A 16,200-nucleotide genomic window follows, 5' to 3' on the forward strand; every position below is an offset into this window, starting at 1 on the left:
CGTTGATGGCCGATGGGACAGCCGCAATATGAGGCATATCACGGGAGCCGGCGCAGGAATATAAATATACGTCCTTCGTCGTTAAGAGACCTTCAGGAGAGCTCATTATCATAGAGGGACTCTGGCTGAGGGGACTCCAGGCAAAAGGGACAGGACATGTCCTGTACCGGGACACCACACATATGGGCCCATTTTTTGTGCCGTGATCTGAAGTTTACCATTTATGTTTGATGGGACCTTTTGATCGCTTTTTATAAAAAAATTTAGGGTATCCAAAATGACCAAAAATAAGCAATTTTTTTTTTTTTTTATGCATACACCATCATTGACCATGCGGTTTAGTTAATGTTATTTTATAGTTCGTACATTTACGGACGTGGCAATACCACATATGTATGTTTATTTTTGTTTACATACTTATTTTTTTAATTGGAAAAGGGGGGTGACTTTAACTTTTAGTATGGAAGGGGTTAATTCATTTATGAACTTTTTTTTTTTTACTATCTTTACACCTTTTTTTAGTCCCCATAGTTGACTATTACATGCAATCCTTTGATTTCATACACTGTTCAATGCTATGCCATAGGATAGCATTGATTAGTGTTATCTGTGCGCGACTCCTCTAGCCTGCTGAGGCTGCCTGCAGCATCGAGGAACAGATTGGATGGCGAGGAGGCAGGTAAAGGCCCTCCCGACGTCTTTTCAGCTTATCGGGACACTGCGGTTTAACCGTGGTGGTTCCGATCAGCTCTGCTGAGCTGCTGGGAATGCCTTTAAAAAAAAAATAAAAAAATTTAGATGCCGCAATCAACTTTGATCACGTTCTCTAATGGGTTAATTCTGGCCCTGCGTCCTTAACAGGTTTAAAAGCTTTGATAAATCTCCCCCTTTTGCATTTTCACTTTGCAGTGGTCACAGATTTGTTGCATAGCCCTCACTTACACTACAAACATATGCCAGCCAAGACCTGTCTTTCAAAACTAGCTGTAGAAAATGTCTTGGGTGAAAAAATGTCTCAAAAGTCACAAAAAATCAGTTATACAAAGTTGTGTTCTGAAATAAAATTTGACAAAAATGTGAACTAGTCCCATATTTATCACTGGCCCTGCACCATTTAACCCCTTAAGGACGCAGGACGTAAATGTACGTCCTGGTGCGGTGGTACGTAATGCACCAGGACGTACATTTACGTCCTAAGCAGAACCGCGGGCATCGGAGCGATGCCTGTGTCATGCGCGGCTGATCCCGGCTGCGGGCGTCCACCATTAACCCCTCAGGTGCCGGGATCAATACAGATCCCGGCATCTGCGGCAGTTTGCGATTTAAATGAACGATCGGATCGCCCGCAGCGCTGCTGTGGGGATCCGATCATTCAGAACGCCGGACGGAGGTCCCCTCTCCTTCCTCCGTCCGGCTCCTGGCATCTCCTGCTCTGGTCTGTGATCGAGCAGACCAGAGCAGGAGATGACCGATAATACTGATCTGTTCTATGTCCTATACATAGAACAGATCAGTATTAGCAATCATGGTATTGCTATGAATAGTCCCCTATGGGGACTATTCAAGTGTAAAAAAAAATGTTACAAAATGTAAAAGTAAAAAAAAAGTGAAAAATCCCCTCCCCCAATAAAAAAGTAAAACGTCCGTTTTTTCCAATTTTACCCCCAAAAAGCGTAAAAAACATTTTTTATAGACATATTTGGTATCGCCGCGTGCGTAAATGTCCGAACTATTAAAATAAAATGTTAATGATCCCGTACGGTGAACGGCGTGAACGAAAAAAAAAAGTCAAAAATTTCTACTTTTTTAATACATTTTATTAAAAAAAAAATTATAAAAAATGTATTAAAAGTTTTTTATATGCAAATGTGGTATCAAAAAAAAGTACAGATCATGGCGCAAAAAATGAGCCCCCATACCGCCACTTATACGGAAAAATAAAAAGTTAGAGGTCATCAAAATAAAGGGATTATAAACGTACTAATTTGGTTAAAAAGTTTGTGATTTTTTTTAAGCGCAACAATAATATAAAAATATATAATAATGGGTATCATTTTAATCATATTGACCCTCAGAATAAAGAACACATGTCATTTTTACCATAAATTGTACGGCGTGAAAACAAAACCTTCCAAAATCAGCAAAATTGCGTTTTTGGTTTTAATTTCCCCACAAAAATAGTGTTTTTTGGTTGTGCCATACATTTTATGATATAATGAGTGATGTCATTACAAAGGACAACTGGTCGCGCAAAAAACAAGCCCTCATACTAGTCTGTGGATGAAAATATAAAAGAGTTATGATTTTTAGAAGGCGAGGAGGAAAAAATGAAAACGTAAAAATTTAATTGTCTGAGTTCTTAAGGCCAAAATAGTCTGAGTCCTTAAGGGGTTAAAGGGGTACTCCAGTGGAAATTTTTTTTTTACAAATCCGCTGGTGCCAGAAAGTTAAACAGATTTGTAAATACAGTTCCTGACACAGACAGAGGTGGCAGCAGAGAGCACTGTGGTCAGACTGGAAAGAACTACACAACTTCCTCTGTAGTATACAGCAGCTTATAAGTACTACCCCCATTTGGGAGGGTCGGGGTTTTTGTTTAAAGTCCCATGCAAATCAATGGGAAATGTATGTTGCCACATAACTTCCGTACGGCTGGACATATTTCAATACCTGGTACACACATTACGGGTGGGGATAGGAGGACGGGGATAGGAGGACGGGGATTTGGAAACAATATATGAGGATGGGTTATGAAGTCAAAAGCTTCTTCCTTTGTTTCTTTTCCTCCCCAACAAGGATTAGGAAGGAAAAACTGGGCAACGCCGGGTACTCAGCTAGTGTATAAATATATTCTGTGTCCCAGTACCATGAGAAGCTTCCATTCATTAGAACTTTGCTTTCTTGTTTGTTTAATGTATATCATATTACCTGTGCAAGAAGATGTTTATTACTTGTAGCGCTTTCATTATATTTTTGCATAAATGTATTAAATGATATAAAATTATGAAGAATATAACGTTAAAAAAAATATTCACCGCAAAAGTCATTGCTTGTGAGAAAAAAAACACACAAGCCCATAAATAAATCAGATACATTTTATGGAATTGTCCATCTAAGAGTAGGATCACATGTCTTATTTTGCTGCATATTTTCTGCAGCTAATTTTGCTGCCCATTGACGTCAGAGTAGGAAAATAAGCAGCAGCAAAATATGGCAAGTGTGACTCTCTCCTAAAAAAAAGTAACTATACTTATTTGATTCTTAGTTTTTCTCATTCTTTTTCTTTATTTTTATATTATAACGTTTTAGAAATTTGGAGCTTTTTTTTAATCTCACGGTGTAAAAGGTAACAGGGATTTATTTATTTACAGAACTGTTCTTTCCAGAAACTAGTGGTGGCCCAAGATATGAGATGTCACAATGGGATATTTTTACATGTATCAATCACCATTGTAACAAGATATCCCTATTTAGGTTTATTATTAGAAGGCTCATTCTCTGCAAAGTGTTTGAGTTTTTTTTTGTACTTATCCTTTATAATGTCTTCTAATCAGGCATCATTTTTGCCCAGAAACTGAGGAAGGTCAAACAAAGTGTGAAGACTTGCTCTATGAGCGTTTTGTTTTAATCTATCTATTAAGCTGCTGAGGCATCATCTTTAGTCATTTGTTTGACTTTGTGGACCACTACGTTCTGAACCAGGATTCGGCTTCTGCAGGATCACTCAACTCTCTCATGGAGCCTGGTGTAAGTATTTCTAAATACAATATTTATACATTACTGGGTTTTTATGGCTAAAAATGTAAATATCCTATCTGAAGGATAGTGGTCAGGAATGGTGGTCAGCTCTAGGCTGAACTGAACTCAACAGGAACTAGCACTGAACTCAACTGGGGCAGCTCCTCCCCCACGACTCTATATAGCTTACAATTTAGGGGTTCCCATTGGGCAGGCAGAGTCACATGGGTTTACACTGCTCCTCACTCTTAAAGGTATAACACGTATAAATAACCTATCACACAGTGGTTATGAAAAATATAATAAACATTTGATAAAGTGCTTGAACCATTGATACACAGCAGTCAGTCACTTCGGGGGCCCAACACCCATGCTACAGGTCTGCCCGAGGAAGTCCGCAGCCCACAGGACAGCCTTTGGTGCTGGGATACCACATTTAGCTTTAAAAATGCATTTGAAGGATAGTGGTCAGGAATGGTGGTGTTTGTTTTTACAGATATTTTATATTCTCATTGCTTTCCAACCTATGGCTTTCTAGCTGTTCCAAAACTAGTTTGTTATACAACAACTAGACTGCCGATGGCTCAAGGCTAACTATACATTTGCTACTAATATATATATATATATATATATATATATATATATATATATATATATATATATATACACTTATTTTCTGGTCCAGATAAAACAAATATTTACAGCGATATTCTGGCCTTACACATTGTATCCCCTATCCAGTGGCGGTACCCCCCGCGATCTTGGTGCAGCCCCCAGCATTCTGTGCCAGGCGTTGCCTCCGAGACGTCACAGCCATACCCCCTTGTCACTTCACACCCCCTCCATTCAGGTCTATAGGAGGGGGTGTGGCATGATGTCATATTTTGGTCTCAGAGGCAGCGTCCAGCACAGAATATCGGGGGCGGCACAGAGATTGCATGGGTCCCAATGGCGGGACACCTGCGATTAGGCATCTTATCCCCTATCCTTTGGATAAGGGATAAGATGTATAAGGCAGGAATACCCCTTTTTAAGGATCTTTTTTTTTTTTTTTTTTTTTTCCAGATTGGAGTTACAGAAGTTATGGTAAACCGTAGACGTAAGGAGAGCCGTTTTACAGTATGTTGAATCCTCTCATTCCTGGAGGAAAGACAAGAAACCTTTTTCTCCAATTTGCAGGTTTCAGCAAGGGGAAAAGGGCTTCCAAAAGTTCTATTGCAAGATGGATCTGCATGGCAATCTCAGAAGCTTATTCAGGAATAGAGATGTTGTGAATTGTTCGCCGGCGAACGGTTCCCGGCGAACTTCGCTTGTTCGCCTCGGTGGGTGAACATATGTGAAGTTCGATTCGCCCCCTATTCAATAACATTGCGGTAAACTTTGACCCTCTGTGCCCAGTCAGCAGACACATTACAGCCAATCACTAGCAGACCCTCCCTTCCGGACCCTCCTACCTCCTGCACGGACGCCATTTTACTTTCATTCGGCATGCTGTAGGCTTAGAGAGAGGAAGGAAAGTGAAGCTGCTCTTGCTGTAATAGGGAAAGTGATAGCTAGGTGGTTCATTCAGGGTCCACTACACTCCTAAACCACTAATATAACATCTGCTTTAAGGACAGCATCCAAAAAAGCCCTTTTTAGGGCTCAAATATCAGTCCGTGTGTCTTGCAACAGCTGGAGGCACCCTGGTTGGGAGGGAACCACAGGTTAAAAGGGGTACTCCTGTTGAAAACTTGTTTTCTTTCAAGCAGCTACAGTATTAGAAGGGCTCAAAGATCAGTCCGTGTGTTTTGCAACAGCTGGAGGCACCCTGGTTGGGTAACCACTATTTTAAAGGGGTACTCCGCTGGCAAACTTTTTTTTTCTTTCCAGCAACTAGTGCAAATCATCTTTGGGGTGACCTTAGTGTAAATTTGAAAAAAATAAATACCTTTTATGGCTGTAAAATAAAATCAGTCACTTCACTTCACACTTGGGAGTCTTTTGGCCTTCAGGGCTCATTGTCACACTAGTGCAAACCATCTTTGGGGTGACCGTAGTGCAAATTTGAAAAAAATATATCTTTTGTGCTGCCTAAAGGGGGGATCTAACTATGTGCTGCCTAAAGGGAGGCTCTAACTATGTGCTGCCTAAAGGGGGGCTCTAACTATGTGCTGCCTAATATGGGGGAATCTATGTGCTGCGAAACTCAGCAGCCGCTCCTGGCAACACGAAGTGAAGCAAAGACAGATCCCTCCAGGACAGCACAGGATAGATCTGGCACACAAGCCTTCAAGGTAAAAACAGATTTATTTTACCCGGCATGCAACGCGTTTCGCTGGATATACAGCTTCATCAGGCATGTGTGACATGCCTGATTAAGCTGGATATCCAGCAAAACGCGTTGCATGCCGGGTAAAAAAAATCTGTTTTTACCTTGAAGTCTTGTGCGCCAGCTCTATCCTGTGCTGTCCTGGAGGGATCTGTCTTTGCTGTTACCTAATTCGGTCTTTCCCCACCAGGGTGCCTCCAGCTGTGGCAAAACTACAAGCCCCAGCATGTACGGTGTGTAAGTGCATGCTGGGAGTTGTAGTTTTGCAACAGCTGGAGGTTTGCGCACCCCATAAAGTGCACTGTATAAAAACCAAACCCGGCAAAATTTGTGATATTTCCAAAATCTCCACCTGCAAATACTTTTTTTCGTTGCAGCGGACATTTTATGGTAAAATGAAAGATGTCATTACAAAGTGAAATTGTTTGCGCAAAAATCAAGCCCTCCCATTAGTCTGTAAGGCTGCAATGTTTATTACTTGTAGCTCTTTCAGTATATTTTTGTATGTATGCATGAAATAAGAAATAATGAAGAAAAAACGAAAATAAAAATTCATTGCTTGTCAATCAGAGATACATTTTATGGAATCATCAGTCTAAAAGTAGGATCACATGTGCCGTATTTTGCTGCATATTTTCTGCAGCTGATTTTGCCACCCATTGACTTCAATGGGTAGGAAAACATGCAGCAGCAAAATGACACGTGTGATACTTGTGTTTTTCTTTTTCTTTCTTTTTTTTATTTTTCTTGAATTTTTGAGTATTTTTTTTTTGTAACTGGGACTTATCTATTCACATAGCTATTCTTTCCAGAAACTAGTGGTGGCCCAAGATATGTCACAATGGAATATTTACATGTAACTATCACCATTGCAACAAGATATCCCTATTTATGTTTATTATTGGAAGGCTCATTCTCTGCAGTGTTTGAGGTTTTTTTTTTTTTTTTTTTTTTTTTTGTACTTGCCCTTTATAATGTCTTCTAATCAGGTATCATTGTTGCCCAGAAACCGAGGAAGGTCGAACAAAGTGTGAAGACTTGCTCTATGAGCGTTTTGTTTTAATCTACCTATCAAGCTGCGGAGGCATAGCCTTTAGTCAATTGTTTGACTCTGTGGACCACTACGTTCTGAACCGGAATTTGGCTTCTGCAGGATCACTCAACTCTCTCTCATGGAGCCTGGTGTAAGTATTTCTAAATACAATATTTATACATTAAATTTGTGGGGGTGTTTATGTGGTACCACGGGTGGTGTGAGGAAATACCTGATCCCTTCGTGACGTCAGGGCACCATTAGCCTATACACGGTCTGAGGTTGGAGACAGTTTCTCCTGGGCCAGACACAGGGAGTAAAGAGACACACCGACGTTGGGTTACGGATAACTGTCTTTGACTGAGCAGGGTGTATATGTTATTACACTCACACAGTAAGGTGGAGAGGATGCAGTGTTACCCATTTACCCATTGGGAGCCCTGTTGCCTCGTTGGGACTTATGGTGCTTTTCACCCAATTGATTAATACTGACTTTATGAGACTGAAGATTTTCCAGGCCTCTAGGGTTCTGACAAGGTCCTGTAGCTTTCTCTGCCAGGCTTGAATCTTCTCTGTGTGGGGGATCCTTGTAGAGTGACTGCAGATGACTTGAGAAAAGATTTGTTCAGGACTTTCCTCAGAGCTTCTCCACACACAAATCACTAATTTACCCCACTAGAGCTCAGAACACAGCTCTAGGCTGAACTGGGCTCAACAGTAACTAGCATTGAACTCAACTGGAGCAGCTCATCCCCCACTACTCTATATAGCTTACAATTTAGGGGTTCCCATTGGGCAGGCAGAGTCACATGGGTTTGCACTGCCTCTCACTCTTAAAGGGGTACTACCATGGAAAACTATATATTTTTTTAATCAACTGGTGCCAGAAAGTTACAGATTTGTAAATTATTCCTATTAAAAAATCTTTATCCTTCAAGTACTTTTTAGGGGCTGTATACTGAAGAGGAAATGTTTATCTTTTTGGATTTCTCTTATTTCACGACCACAGTGCTGACCTCTGCTGTCCATTTTAGGAACTGTCCAGAGCAGCATATGTTTGCTATGGGGATTTTCTCCTGCTCTGGACAGTTCCTAAAAAGAACAGCAGAGGTCAGCAGAGAGCACCGTGGTCGTGAAGAGAAATTCAAAAAGAGAAACATTTCCTCTGTAGTATACAGCCCCTAAAAAGTACTGGAAGAATTATGATTTTTTTTTTTCAACTGTAAATTTTTATATTTGCACAGAAAAATACAAACAAGTAGGCATAAATGGGGTGACATACCCCATAGAATCAAAGAAGTGTTAACAAGTGATAATCTAAAACATTACATGCATGCCAGGTAATCACAGCTGTGATACATTAAAATAATAAACAACAAACTGCACATTCGGATCAATTAGTCTTGGACAAGAGGGGGGAAGGGTAGGGGGGGATGACAATGACAACAACAACAAACAGCAGGGCAAGGAAACATAAAAGGAAATGTACAGAAAAGGAAAGAAGGGGGGGGTGAGAGAAGCAAGAAGAGAAGAAAAGGTCCAAGAGAAGTGTAGAGATCAAGGAGGTTGCCGAATCGGTCCCAAGAGTCCCATACGGAAATAAATTGTGGGATGGTGTTATGCAAAGAGGCAGTAATAGATTCCATAGAGCTAATTTCACAGACCCGGGCCATTAGTTCACCCTCAGATGGGGGGGGGGGGGATCGTTTCCAATATTTCGCAATGAGAGTTTTTGCTGCTAGAACAATATGTAGAAACAACTTAAATGGCCGTCCAGTAAAAGCCTTAGTAGACAAATGTTAAAGATAGACTAAGGGGTCTAAGGGCACTCTAACTCCAAATACGTCATAGATAAACCGCTGTACCATCATCCAATATGGAATGATCAGTGGGCAGGACCAGAATATATGGTAAGTGTCCCCCAATCCTACACCACATCTCCAGCATTGTGCCGGAATATCGGGATTCAATTTATTGAGGAGGACAGGGGTGTGGTACCAACCCATGAGCAATTTGTATTGTCTCTTTATAAGCTGTACATATTGAGGCCCGAGAAGCCCTGTCCCAAACTACCCGCCACTGAGGAATCGAAATAGAAGTGTTAAGGGCTTCCTCCCAGCGCCCCATATATCGGTGAGAGGGGTGGGCCCCGTCCACAGGGGAGATCAAAAGGGAGTAAATACTGGAGAGCAATCCCTTCGTCTGTGGCCCACTCCTACACAACCCCTCAAAGCTTGTAGGGAGCGACACCATCAGCGAGCCCCGCTGCGAGGACAGGCAATGTCGGTGCTGCGTATAGTGAGTGAGTGTTACGCCGAGCGCTCCGGCTCCTCCTCCTCCTCCGGAGCGCTCGCGGCGTCTTCTGCCCTGCAGCGCTCCGGTCGGCAGTGCTGACCTGAGACGCTGCTCTGTTGTGCCCGGTGGAGATGCGATCCACCTAGCGGGACGTGCCCGCTCACAGATCGCACCCCGTTCCACTCACTTGTCCCGATCTCCTGCTGGGTCCCGATGCGTGCGGCTCTGCTCTCTAGGGCGCGCGTGCGCCGGGGCTCTCAGATTTAAAGGGCCAGCGCACCGCTAATTGGTGCCTGGCCCAATCTTCCTAATTAGCTCCCACCTGCTCCTTGTGAATAAATACCCACTTCCCCTTCCTGTCCTTCCTGTCCTTCCCCTTCCTGTCTTGTTGCCTTAGTGCCCTGTGAAAGCGTTTAGTGTGTTCCCAAGCCTGTGTACCCAGACCTTCTGCTGTTGCCTCTGACTACGACTCTTGTTGCCTGCCCTGACCTTCTGCTATGTCCGACCTTGCTCTTGCCTTGTCCCTGTGTACCGCGCCGGGATGAGTTGCTATCGGGTGGAACGACCTGGGGGTTACCTGCCGCTGCAAGTCCATCCCGCTTTGCGGCGTGCTCTGGGGAAAACCAGTAACCCCTTAGACTCCGTTCCCTTGGTACGGCCCATGCCATCACCCTACTGACACAGAGGATCCACCTCCAGTGTCCTCGCTGCATATCACTCCGGATCCTAACAGTGAGTTCAGAGGAAGGGAGTTCCCAACGAGACTTCAAAAGGTAGAAGAGTCGGAGTGACAGGGTTCACCCCATCAGCCCAACAGAATAAACCTCTCGAGCCCCATTCCCAGACCATTTGTGAGGTGCCTCCCGGAGGAAAGTCAGGGTGATAGAGAAAAGACTGCATTGGGGAGAAATAGGAGAGGAGTCTGAATCGTCTGGGACAATAAGTCCAGACGTATCGCGTGAAAGACATAGGGCCTAAAAGCGTGTGCGTAGGGGACGGAAGCGGGAAGGACCACAGGAAAGAGTTAGGGGGGACGGGTGCCAACCATAGCTTTTCAAGCTCCATCCATTTACTATAAGCAAGGTGAGTAGACCACGCAGCTAGGTGACGAAGATGCGCCGCCCAATAATATTTCGTAACATCTGGAAATAGAAGTAATTTACAAATCTGTTTAACTTTCTGGCACCAGTTGATTTAAAAAAAAAAAAATTCGGAGGTAGTACACACATAAATAACATATAACAGAGTGCTTATGAAAAATATAATAAACATTTGATAAAATGCTTGAACCATTGATACGCAGCAGTCAGTCACTTCAGGGGCCTGACACCCGTGCCGCAGGTCTGCCTGAAGTCCACAGCCCACAGGACAGCCTTTGGTGCTGGGACACCACATTTAGCCATAAAAATGCATTTGAAGGATAGTGGTCAGGAATGGTGGTGTTTGTTTTTACAGATATTTTATATTCTCATTGCTTTCCAACCTATGGCTTTCTAGCTGTTCCAAAACAAGTTTTAGTTATACAACAACTAGACTGCCGAAGGTTGGCGATCACTGTTCAAGACTAAACATTTGTTACTAATATATACATATATATTTAGTAGCTAATGTATAGTTAGTCTTGAACAGTGATCGCCAACCTGTTTAAGGATCATTTATTTTATTTTTTTCCCCAGCCCAGATTGGAATTCCAGAAGTTATGGTAAAGCGTTGTGTGGTACGGTTGACCAAAGCACAGTAATGTATTACTGATGGACAAGTAATGCCGCCTAATCAAACTGAGCATCTTTGGAATGACACAGGTCGCAGATAGCCTTGTTCCAGCTGTGTCACCTATGATACCTCACATGTCTTTGGATCTTTGTGAACTGAAACGGCACTAATCTCTAGTCTCGGATACTAGTGTTGATATTTGGGCCTTTGGTGTACTTCTTTTTGTAGCATTCACTGATTATTTTTCATGAAAAAGAGCTACTGAAGAAGATCAACGATTCCAAGTATTTGTCAACTGGTAAAGCTTTGTAGACTATGTTCCAGCCCAAAGACGTTAGCAAACTTTTTTATGTCCTGCTTTCCTAAGATTAAGCCCTTGCTCCTGCTTTCTGTCTGAAATTACATATGTCATGTTCATTGTTGCCCTGTTTGTATTATGTATTTTGACCTTTATCAAATGTAAAGTGCCCTGGAACCAAGAGTGCTGTATAAATTAAATCAATAAAATTAATGATCCCATACCTGCTGTCCTGAACAATATTCGGGGACATTTATCATTGTTACTTTGGTAAGTGAGTTCTGTAGGCATTTTTTTCTTGCTTTTGGTTTTGCTTATGTCTGCCATATTTGTCATACTATCACAGGGGGTTGATAAATTTGGCTTGCATAAGCAAAAAACAATAAATCGCTTTTGCATACCATTTATTTATCACACATAAGCAAAAACTATTAAAGGGCTACTCCACTGGAAAACATTTTTTTTTAAATCAACTGGTGCCAGAAAGTTAAACAGATTTGTAAATTTACTTTCATAAAAAAAATCTTAATCCTTCCAGTATTTATCAGCTGCTATGAGCCACAGGAAGTTATTTTCTTTTTGAATTACCTCTCTGCCTGACCACAGTGCTCTCTGTTGACACCTCTCTCCATTTTAGGAACTGTACATAGCAAGATAGGTTTTCTATGGGGATTTGCTCCTACTCTGGACAGTTCCTAAAATGGACAGAGGTGTCAGCAATGAGCATTGTAGTCAGGCAGAAAGGAAATTCAAAAAGAAAAGAACTTCCTGTGTATCATACAGCAGCTGAAGGATTAAGATTTTTTAATAGTAATTTACAAATCTGTTTCTTTCTGGCACCAATTGATTAGATTTTTTCTTTTTCCAGTGGAGTACCCCTTTAAATGACTTCAGAACAACACTTTAACAACACCTCCTCTCTGACTTTTCTGCTTTAAAATCAGTTGTGAAAAAAATTTGTGAAATATAAAAAAAATTTAACCCCCTTTTGGACACAGGTTTTTATTTTTGCACTTTCGTTTTTTTTCTCCTCACCTTCTAAAAATCATAACACCACCTTACATAAAAAGACTTGTTTTTTGCACCAACAATTTTACTTTGTAATGACACTTATAATTTCACCACAAGATATACTTGTATTGGATAATAGCAGGAGGAACAATACATCATGCAACGTTTTTTCCTCCCATTACTCCTGTCAAAAAACATCACCCGACAGACCCCATATTAGTGAATGGCATCTGTTGGGACCCTTTGTTTCCTGTTGAGCCCGGTCGAAAATAACGTCCGTTAAGGCACATAAACAGTGGCTGACGTTTGCGGCAGTGTGAAATGGGCCTTATATAGGTTTCATTTTGTTAAGCTTTTTCCTCTTCTGACCCCTCTAACTTTTTTAAATTTTTCTATATACAGGGATGTGGGAGGGCTCATTTTTTCATCATGGGAGTTGTAGTTTAGAAACATCGAGACTCCAGATGTTGCTAAATTACAACTTGTATCTTTCCCAGACAGCCAAAGGCTGTTTGAAAATGATGAGGTTGTAGCTTAGCAACAGCTGGAGGCTCCCTGTTAGGGAAAAGGCCCATAAACAGCTTTTCCTAAGGGAGGGCACTATAAATGTACTAACCAATTTTCTGTGTTTTCAGGATTTCAGATCCGTGTATGCAATAGACTTCTTTGGATTGGGTGAACTACGTCGATGCCCAACTTTTTTTTAGTTTTGTTTAGTATTAATAAAATGGTTAATGAGGGCTTGTTGGGGGAGTGTTTTTTTGGCATCAGTTTTTAAAAAGTGTTGTTTTTTTTGTTTTGATTAAACTTGCTTTACAGGCTTAGTAATGGAAGCTGTCTTATAGACTGAATCCATTACTAAACCGGGGCTTAGCATTATCCACAAAAACCTAGCACTAACCCCCAATTATTACTCTGGTACCCACCGCCACAGAGGTGCCGGAAAGAGCTAGTACCAACAGGCCTGGAGGGTAAAAAAAAATAGCGCACCGGGCCTAGGCAGTGACGGGTTGGTGTTATTTAAGCTGGGGAGGGCCAGTAACAATGGTCCTTGCCCACCCTGATAACGTCAGGCTGTTGCTGCTTGGTTGGTATGTGGCTGAGAATGAAAAAAAGAATAACCCCCACATGTTTTTTTGCATAAAGAAAAAACATGTGGGGTTCCCCCTATTTTCATTCTCAGCCAGATTCCAACTAAATAGCAACAGCCTGACGTTACCAGGGTGTGCAATGAGCATTGTTACTGGCCCTCCCCAGCCTAAATAATGCCAGCCTGTTACCGCCTAGGCCCAGGAACGCCATTTTTGATGCTCTGGGCGTGTTGGTACTGGCTCTTCCCAGCACCCCTGTGGCGGTGGGTACCGGGGTAGTAATTGGGGGTTAGTGCTAGCTGTTTTTGTTGCTAGCGCAAAGCCCTGGCTTAGTACTGGATTCTGTCTATAAGGCAGCTTCCATTACTAAGCCTGTAAAATGTAAACAAAAAAACCCACAGCACTTTTTAAAAACTTTTATTCCAAAAAACACTCCCCTATACCGAATCCGAAGAAGTCCTCTGCATACACAGATCTGAAATTATAAGAAAAAAACATGAAAGATAGGTTAGTACATTTATAGTGCCCATAAACCAGCATTTCCTAACAGAGAGCCTCCAGCTGTTTCTAAACTACAACCCTATTTATTTCCAGACAGCCTTTGGTTGTCTAGAAAAGATATAAGTTGTAATTTAGCAACAGCTGTAGGCACCCCGTTCCTAAACTACAACTTCCGTCATGGAAGTTGTAGTTTAGCAACAGCGGGATAAACCGGCTGCTAGCTGTTGCAAGACTACAACTCCCAGCATGCTCCGCCTGCTTATTGCTAACACCCCTCTCCCCGGCCACTCTCCCCTCGTGTGTGTAACGTCCACCTCACCGCCCCCTACCTTTGCCTCGCCACCGCCGCTCGCAGCAGCCCCCGCTCCAGATCTCCCACCCACCGGCTAGCCATTGCAGGACTAAACTCCCAGCATGCCCTGTCAGTGAGGACATGCTGGGAGCTGTAGTTGCAACAGCTGGTAATTGTAGGTGGGTGGCCAGGGAGCGGCGCTGGCCGGCTGCACGGAATATGAAACTACACTGTGATTTCAGATTTCCCAGCCTGAGCTGTAATTGGCTGGTCGAGTTCAGCTACCACAGCACGAGGATGACTTTTGCTGTGATAGCCGAAGCACTGCTGCTGCAATGTTATTCGCGCTGAGGCTGTAATGTAATTAATGCCCCGCTATGGGGACCATGTGCCTGCAGGAGTCATCTCATACAGATCCCCCTGCGGGCGCACGGTCCCCATAGCGGGGAATTAATTACATTACAGCTGAGACAGCATATTTGTGATCATATGACACGTGCACTTGCCCCAGCCCCCCCCCCCCCAGGAACCAATGGTAGGGGGCGGGGTGTGCGCATGTCAGCCAATGGAGCTGTCTTAGTCCAGCACTGGAAAGTGCTGAGTCATGTAACGCATTCCACGGCAAAACACAAGATATGGCACTACACAGGCTCAGTTTGTTGCCGAACAGAATCGGAGATAAAGATCCTCAATGGAGCCTCTGATGCAGATGTAAAATGCCAAAGGCTGCCTGGGCTTGCTGGGAGTTGTAGTTTTGCAAAAGTCAGATGCACCCTGGTTGGGAAACCCTAGGCTATGGAGTGGCACACAGACATAACGTGTAACGTTAAATTATCCTAATAAAATACACTTTTTGTAACAGTCATCTTTGTACATTTCTCAACAGATGGATTGTCCTGCCATTGACCACTGCATTCGGCATGATTTTGCTCACATGTGATCAGGGTTTAAAGGGGTACTCCGCCCCTAGACATCTTATCCCCTATACAATGGATAGGGGATAAGATGTCTGATCGCTGGGGACCCCCCGTGATCTCGGCTGAGGGACACCACTGTCATCACTGCACAGAGCAAAGTCGCCACGACGACCCCTGTATCGCTCGTCATTATGCACAGTGCGAGTTTGCTCTGTGCAGTCATGACAGCGGGGTGCCGCAGCCGAGATCACTGGGGTCCCCAGCAGCGGAACCCCCGCAGTCAGACATCTTATACCCTATCCTTTGGATAGGGGATAAGATGTCTAGGGGTGGAGTACCCCTTTAAGTCCTGGAGAAAAAGATTACCACTCAAGGGCTGGTCCTACAGGACTTATAATACTGAGAACAGTGGAGATTTATCAAAACTTGTCCAGAGGAAAAGTTGCTTAGTTGCCCATAGCAACCAATTAGATCTCCACTTTCATTTTTCAGAGGCCTTGTTAAAAATGAGAGGCAATCTGGTTGCTATGGGCAACTTTTTCTCTGGACAGGTTTTGATAAATCTCCCCCAGTGTTCCTGCTGTGGAAAAAGTGCAGAATCTCTATTCCCTTGCATTCCTGCAGGACTTTAGCCATGATTTATGATCATAATGAAGTACCTGCCCCCATGTTGACACTGACACAGAAGTGGAGATTTGGGGAGCGAGGGAGGCTAATACCTTACCTTCTCCCCAGATACCCACCCTGCCTGCTTATCAAAATAATAGCTTGTCTTCTGCCCAGTGTTCCCTTAATCCTTAGTAGGGGTCTTATTCATACTTCTCACTTACCTCAAACTCAATTATTTGTACCTATTTTTCTACCGTTGCATTGTGCTCTAGGAAGCCTTTAACTATGGTTAACCCTTGTCCCCAACCTACTGAACCGGCCAACATCTATTTCTCCTAACTTGCTATAAAAATGCATATTTTGCTTGGACGAGTGCGTATGTTTATTTAAA

The 16,200-nt window shown here is 42.8% G+C and overlaps 1 protein-coding gene across 7 annotated transcripts in view; it reads left to right on the forward strand.

Annotated features, from left to right (window-relative positions):
• Positions 1 to 16,200, forward strand: part of LOC130361225 (serine/threonine-protein kinase SBK1-like) — a 613,716-nt gene that overhangs the window by 566,051 nt on the left and 31,465 nt on the right. For 2 of the 7 annotated variants that reach the window (XM_056563974.1, XM_056563977.1), the window contains 3 exons: positions 3,642 to 3,747; positions 4,804 to 4,837; positions 7,056 to 7,233. In XM_056563974.1, coding sequence (XP_056419949.1) covers positions 3,736 to 3,747; positions 4,804 to 4,837; positions 7,056 to 7,233 — 224 coding nt within the window. In that variant the 5' untranslated portion in view covers positions 3,642 to 3,735. Of the gene's footprint in view, positions 1 to 3,571; positions 3,748 to 4,803; positions 5,061 to 7,055; positions 7,234 to 16,200 lie in introns of all 7 variants that reach the window. The other 5 variants (XM_056563972.1, XM_056563971.1, XM_056563973.1 and 2 more) reach the window with 4 other exon arrangements.

Source organism: Hyla sarda, chromosome 3 (genome assembly GCF_029499605.1).
Source record: "Hyla sarda isolate aHylSar1 chromosome 3, aHylSar1.hap1, whole genome shotgun sequence".
NCBI classification, from domain to species: domain Eukaryota; kingdom Metazoa; phylum Chordata; class Amphibia; order Anura; family Hylidae; genus Hyla; species Hyla sarda.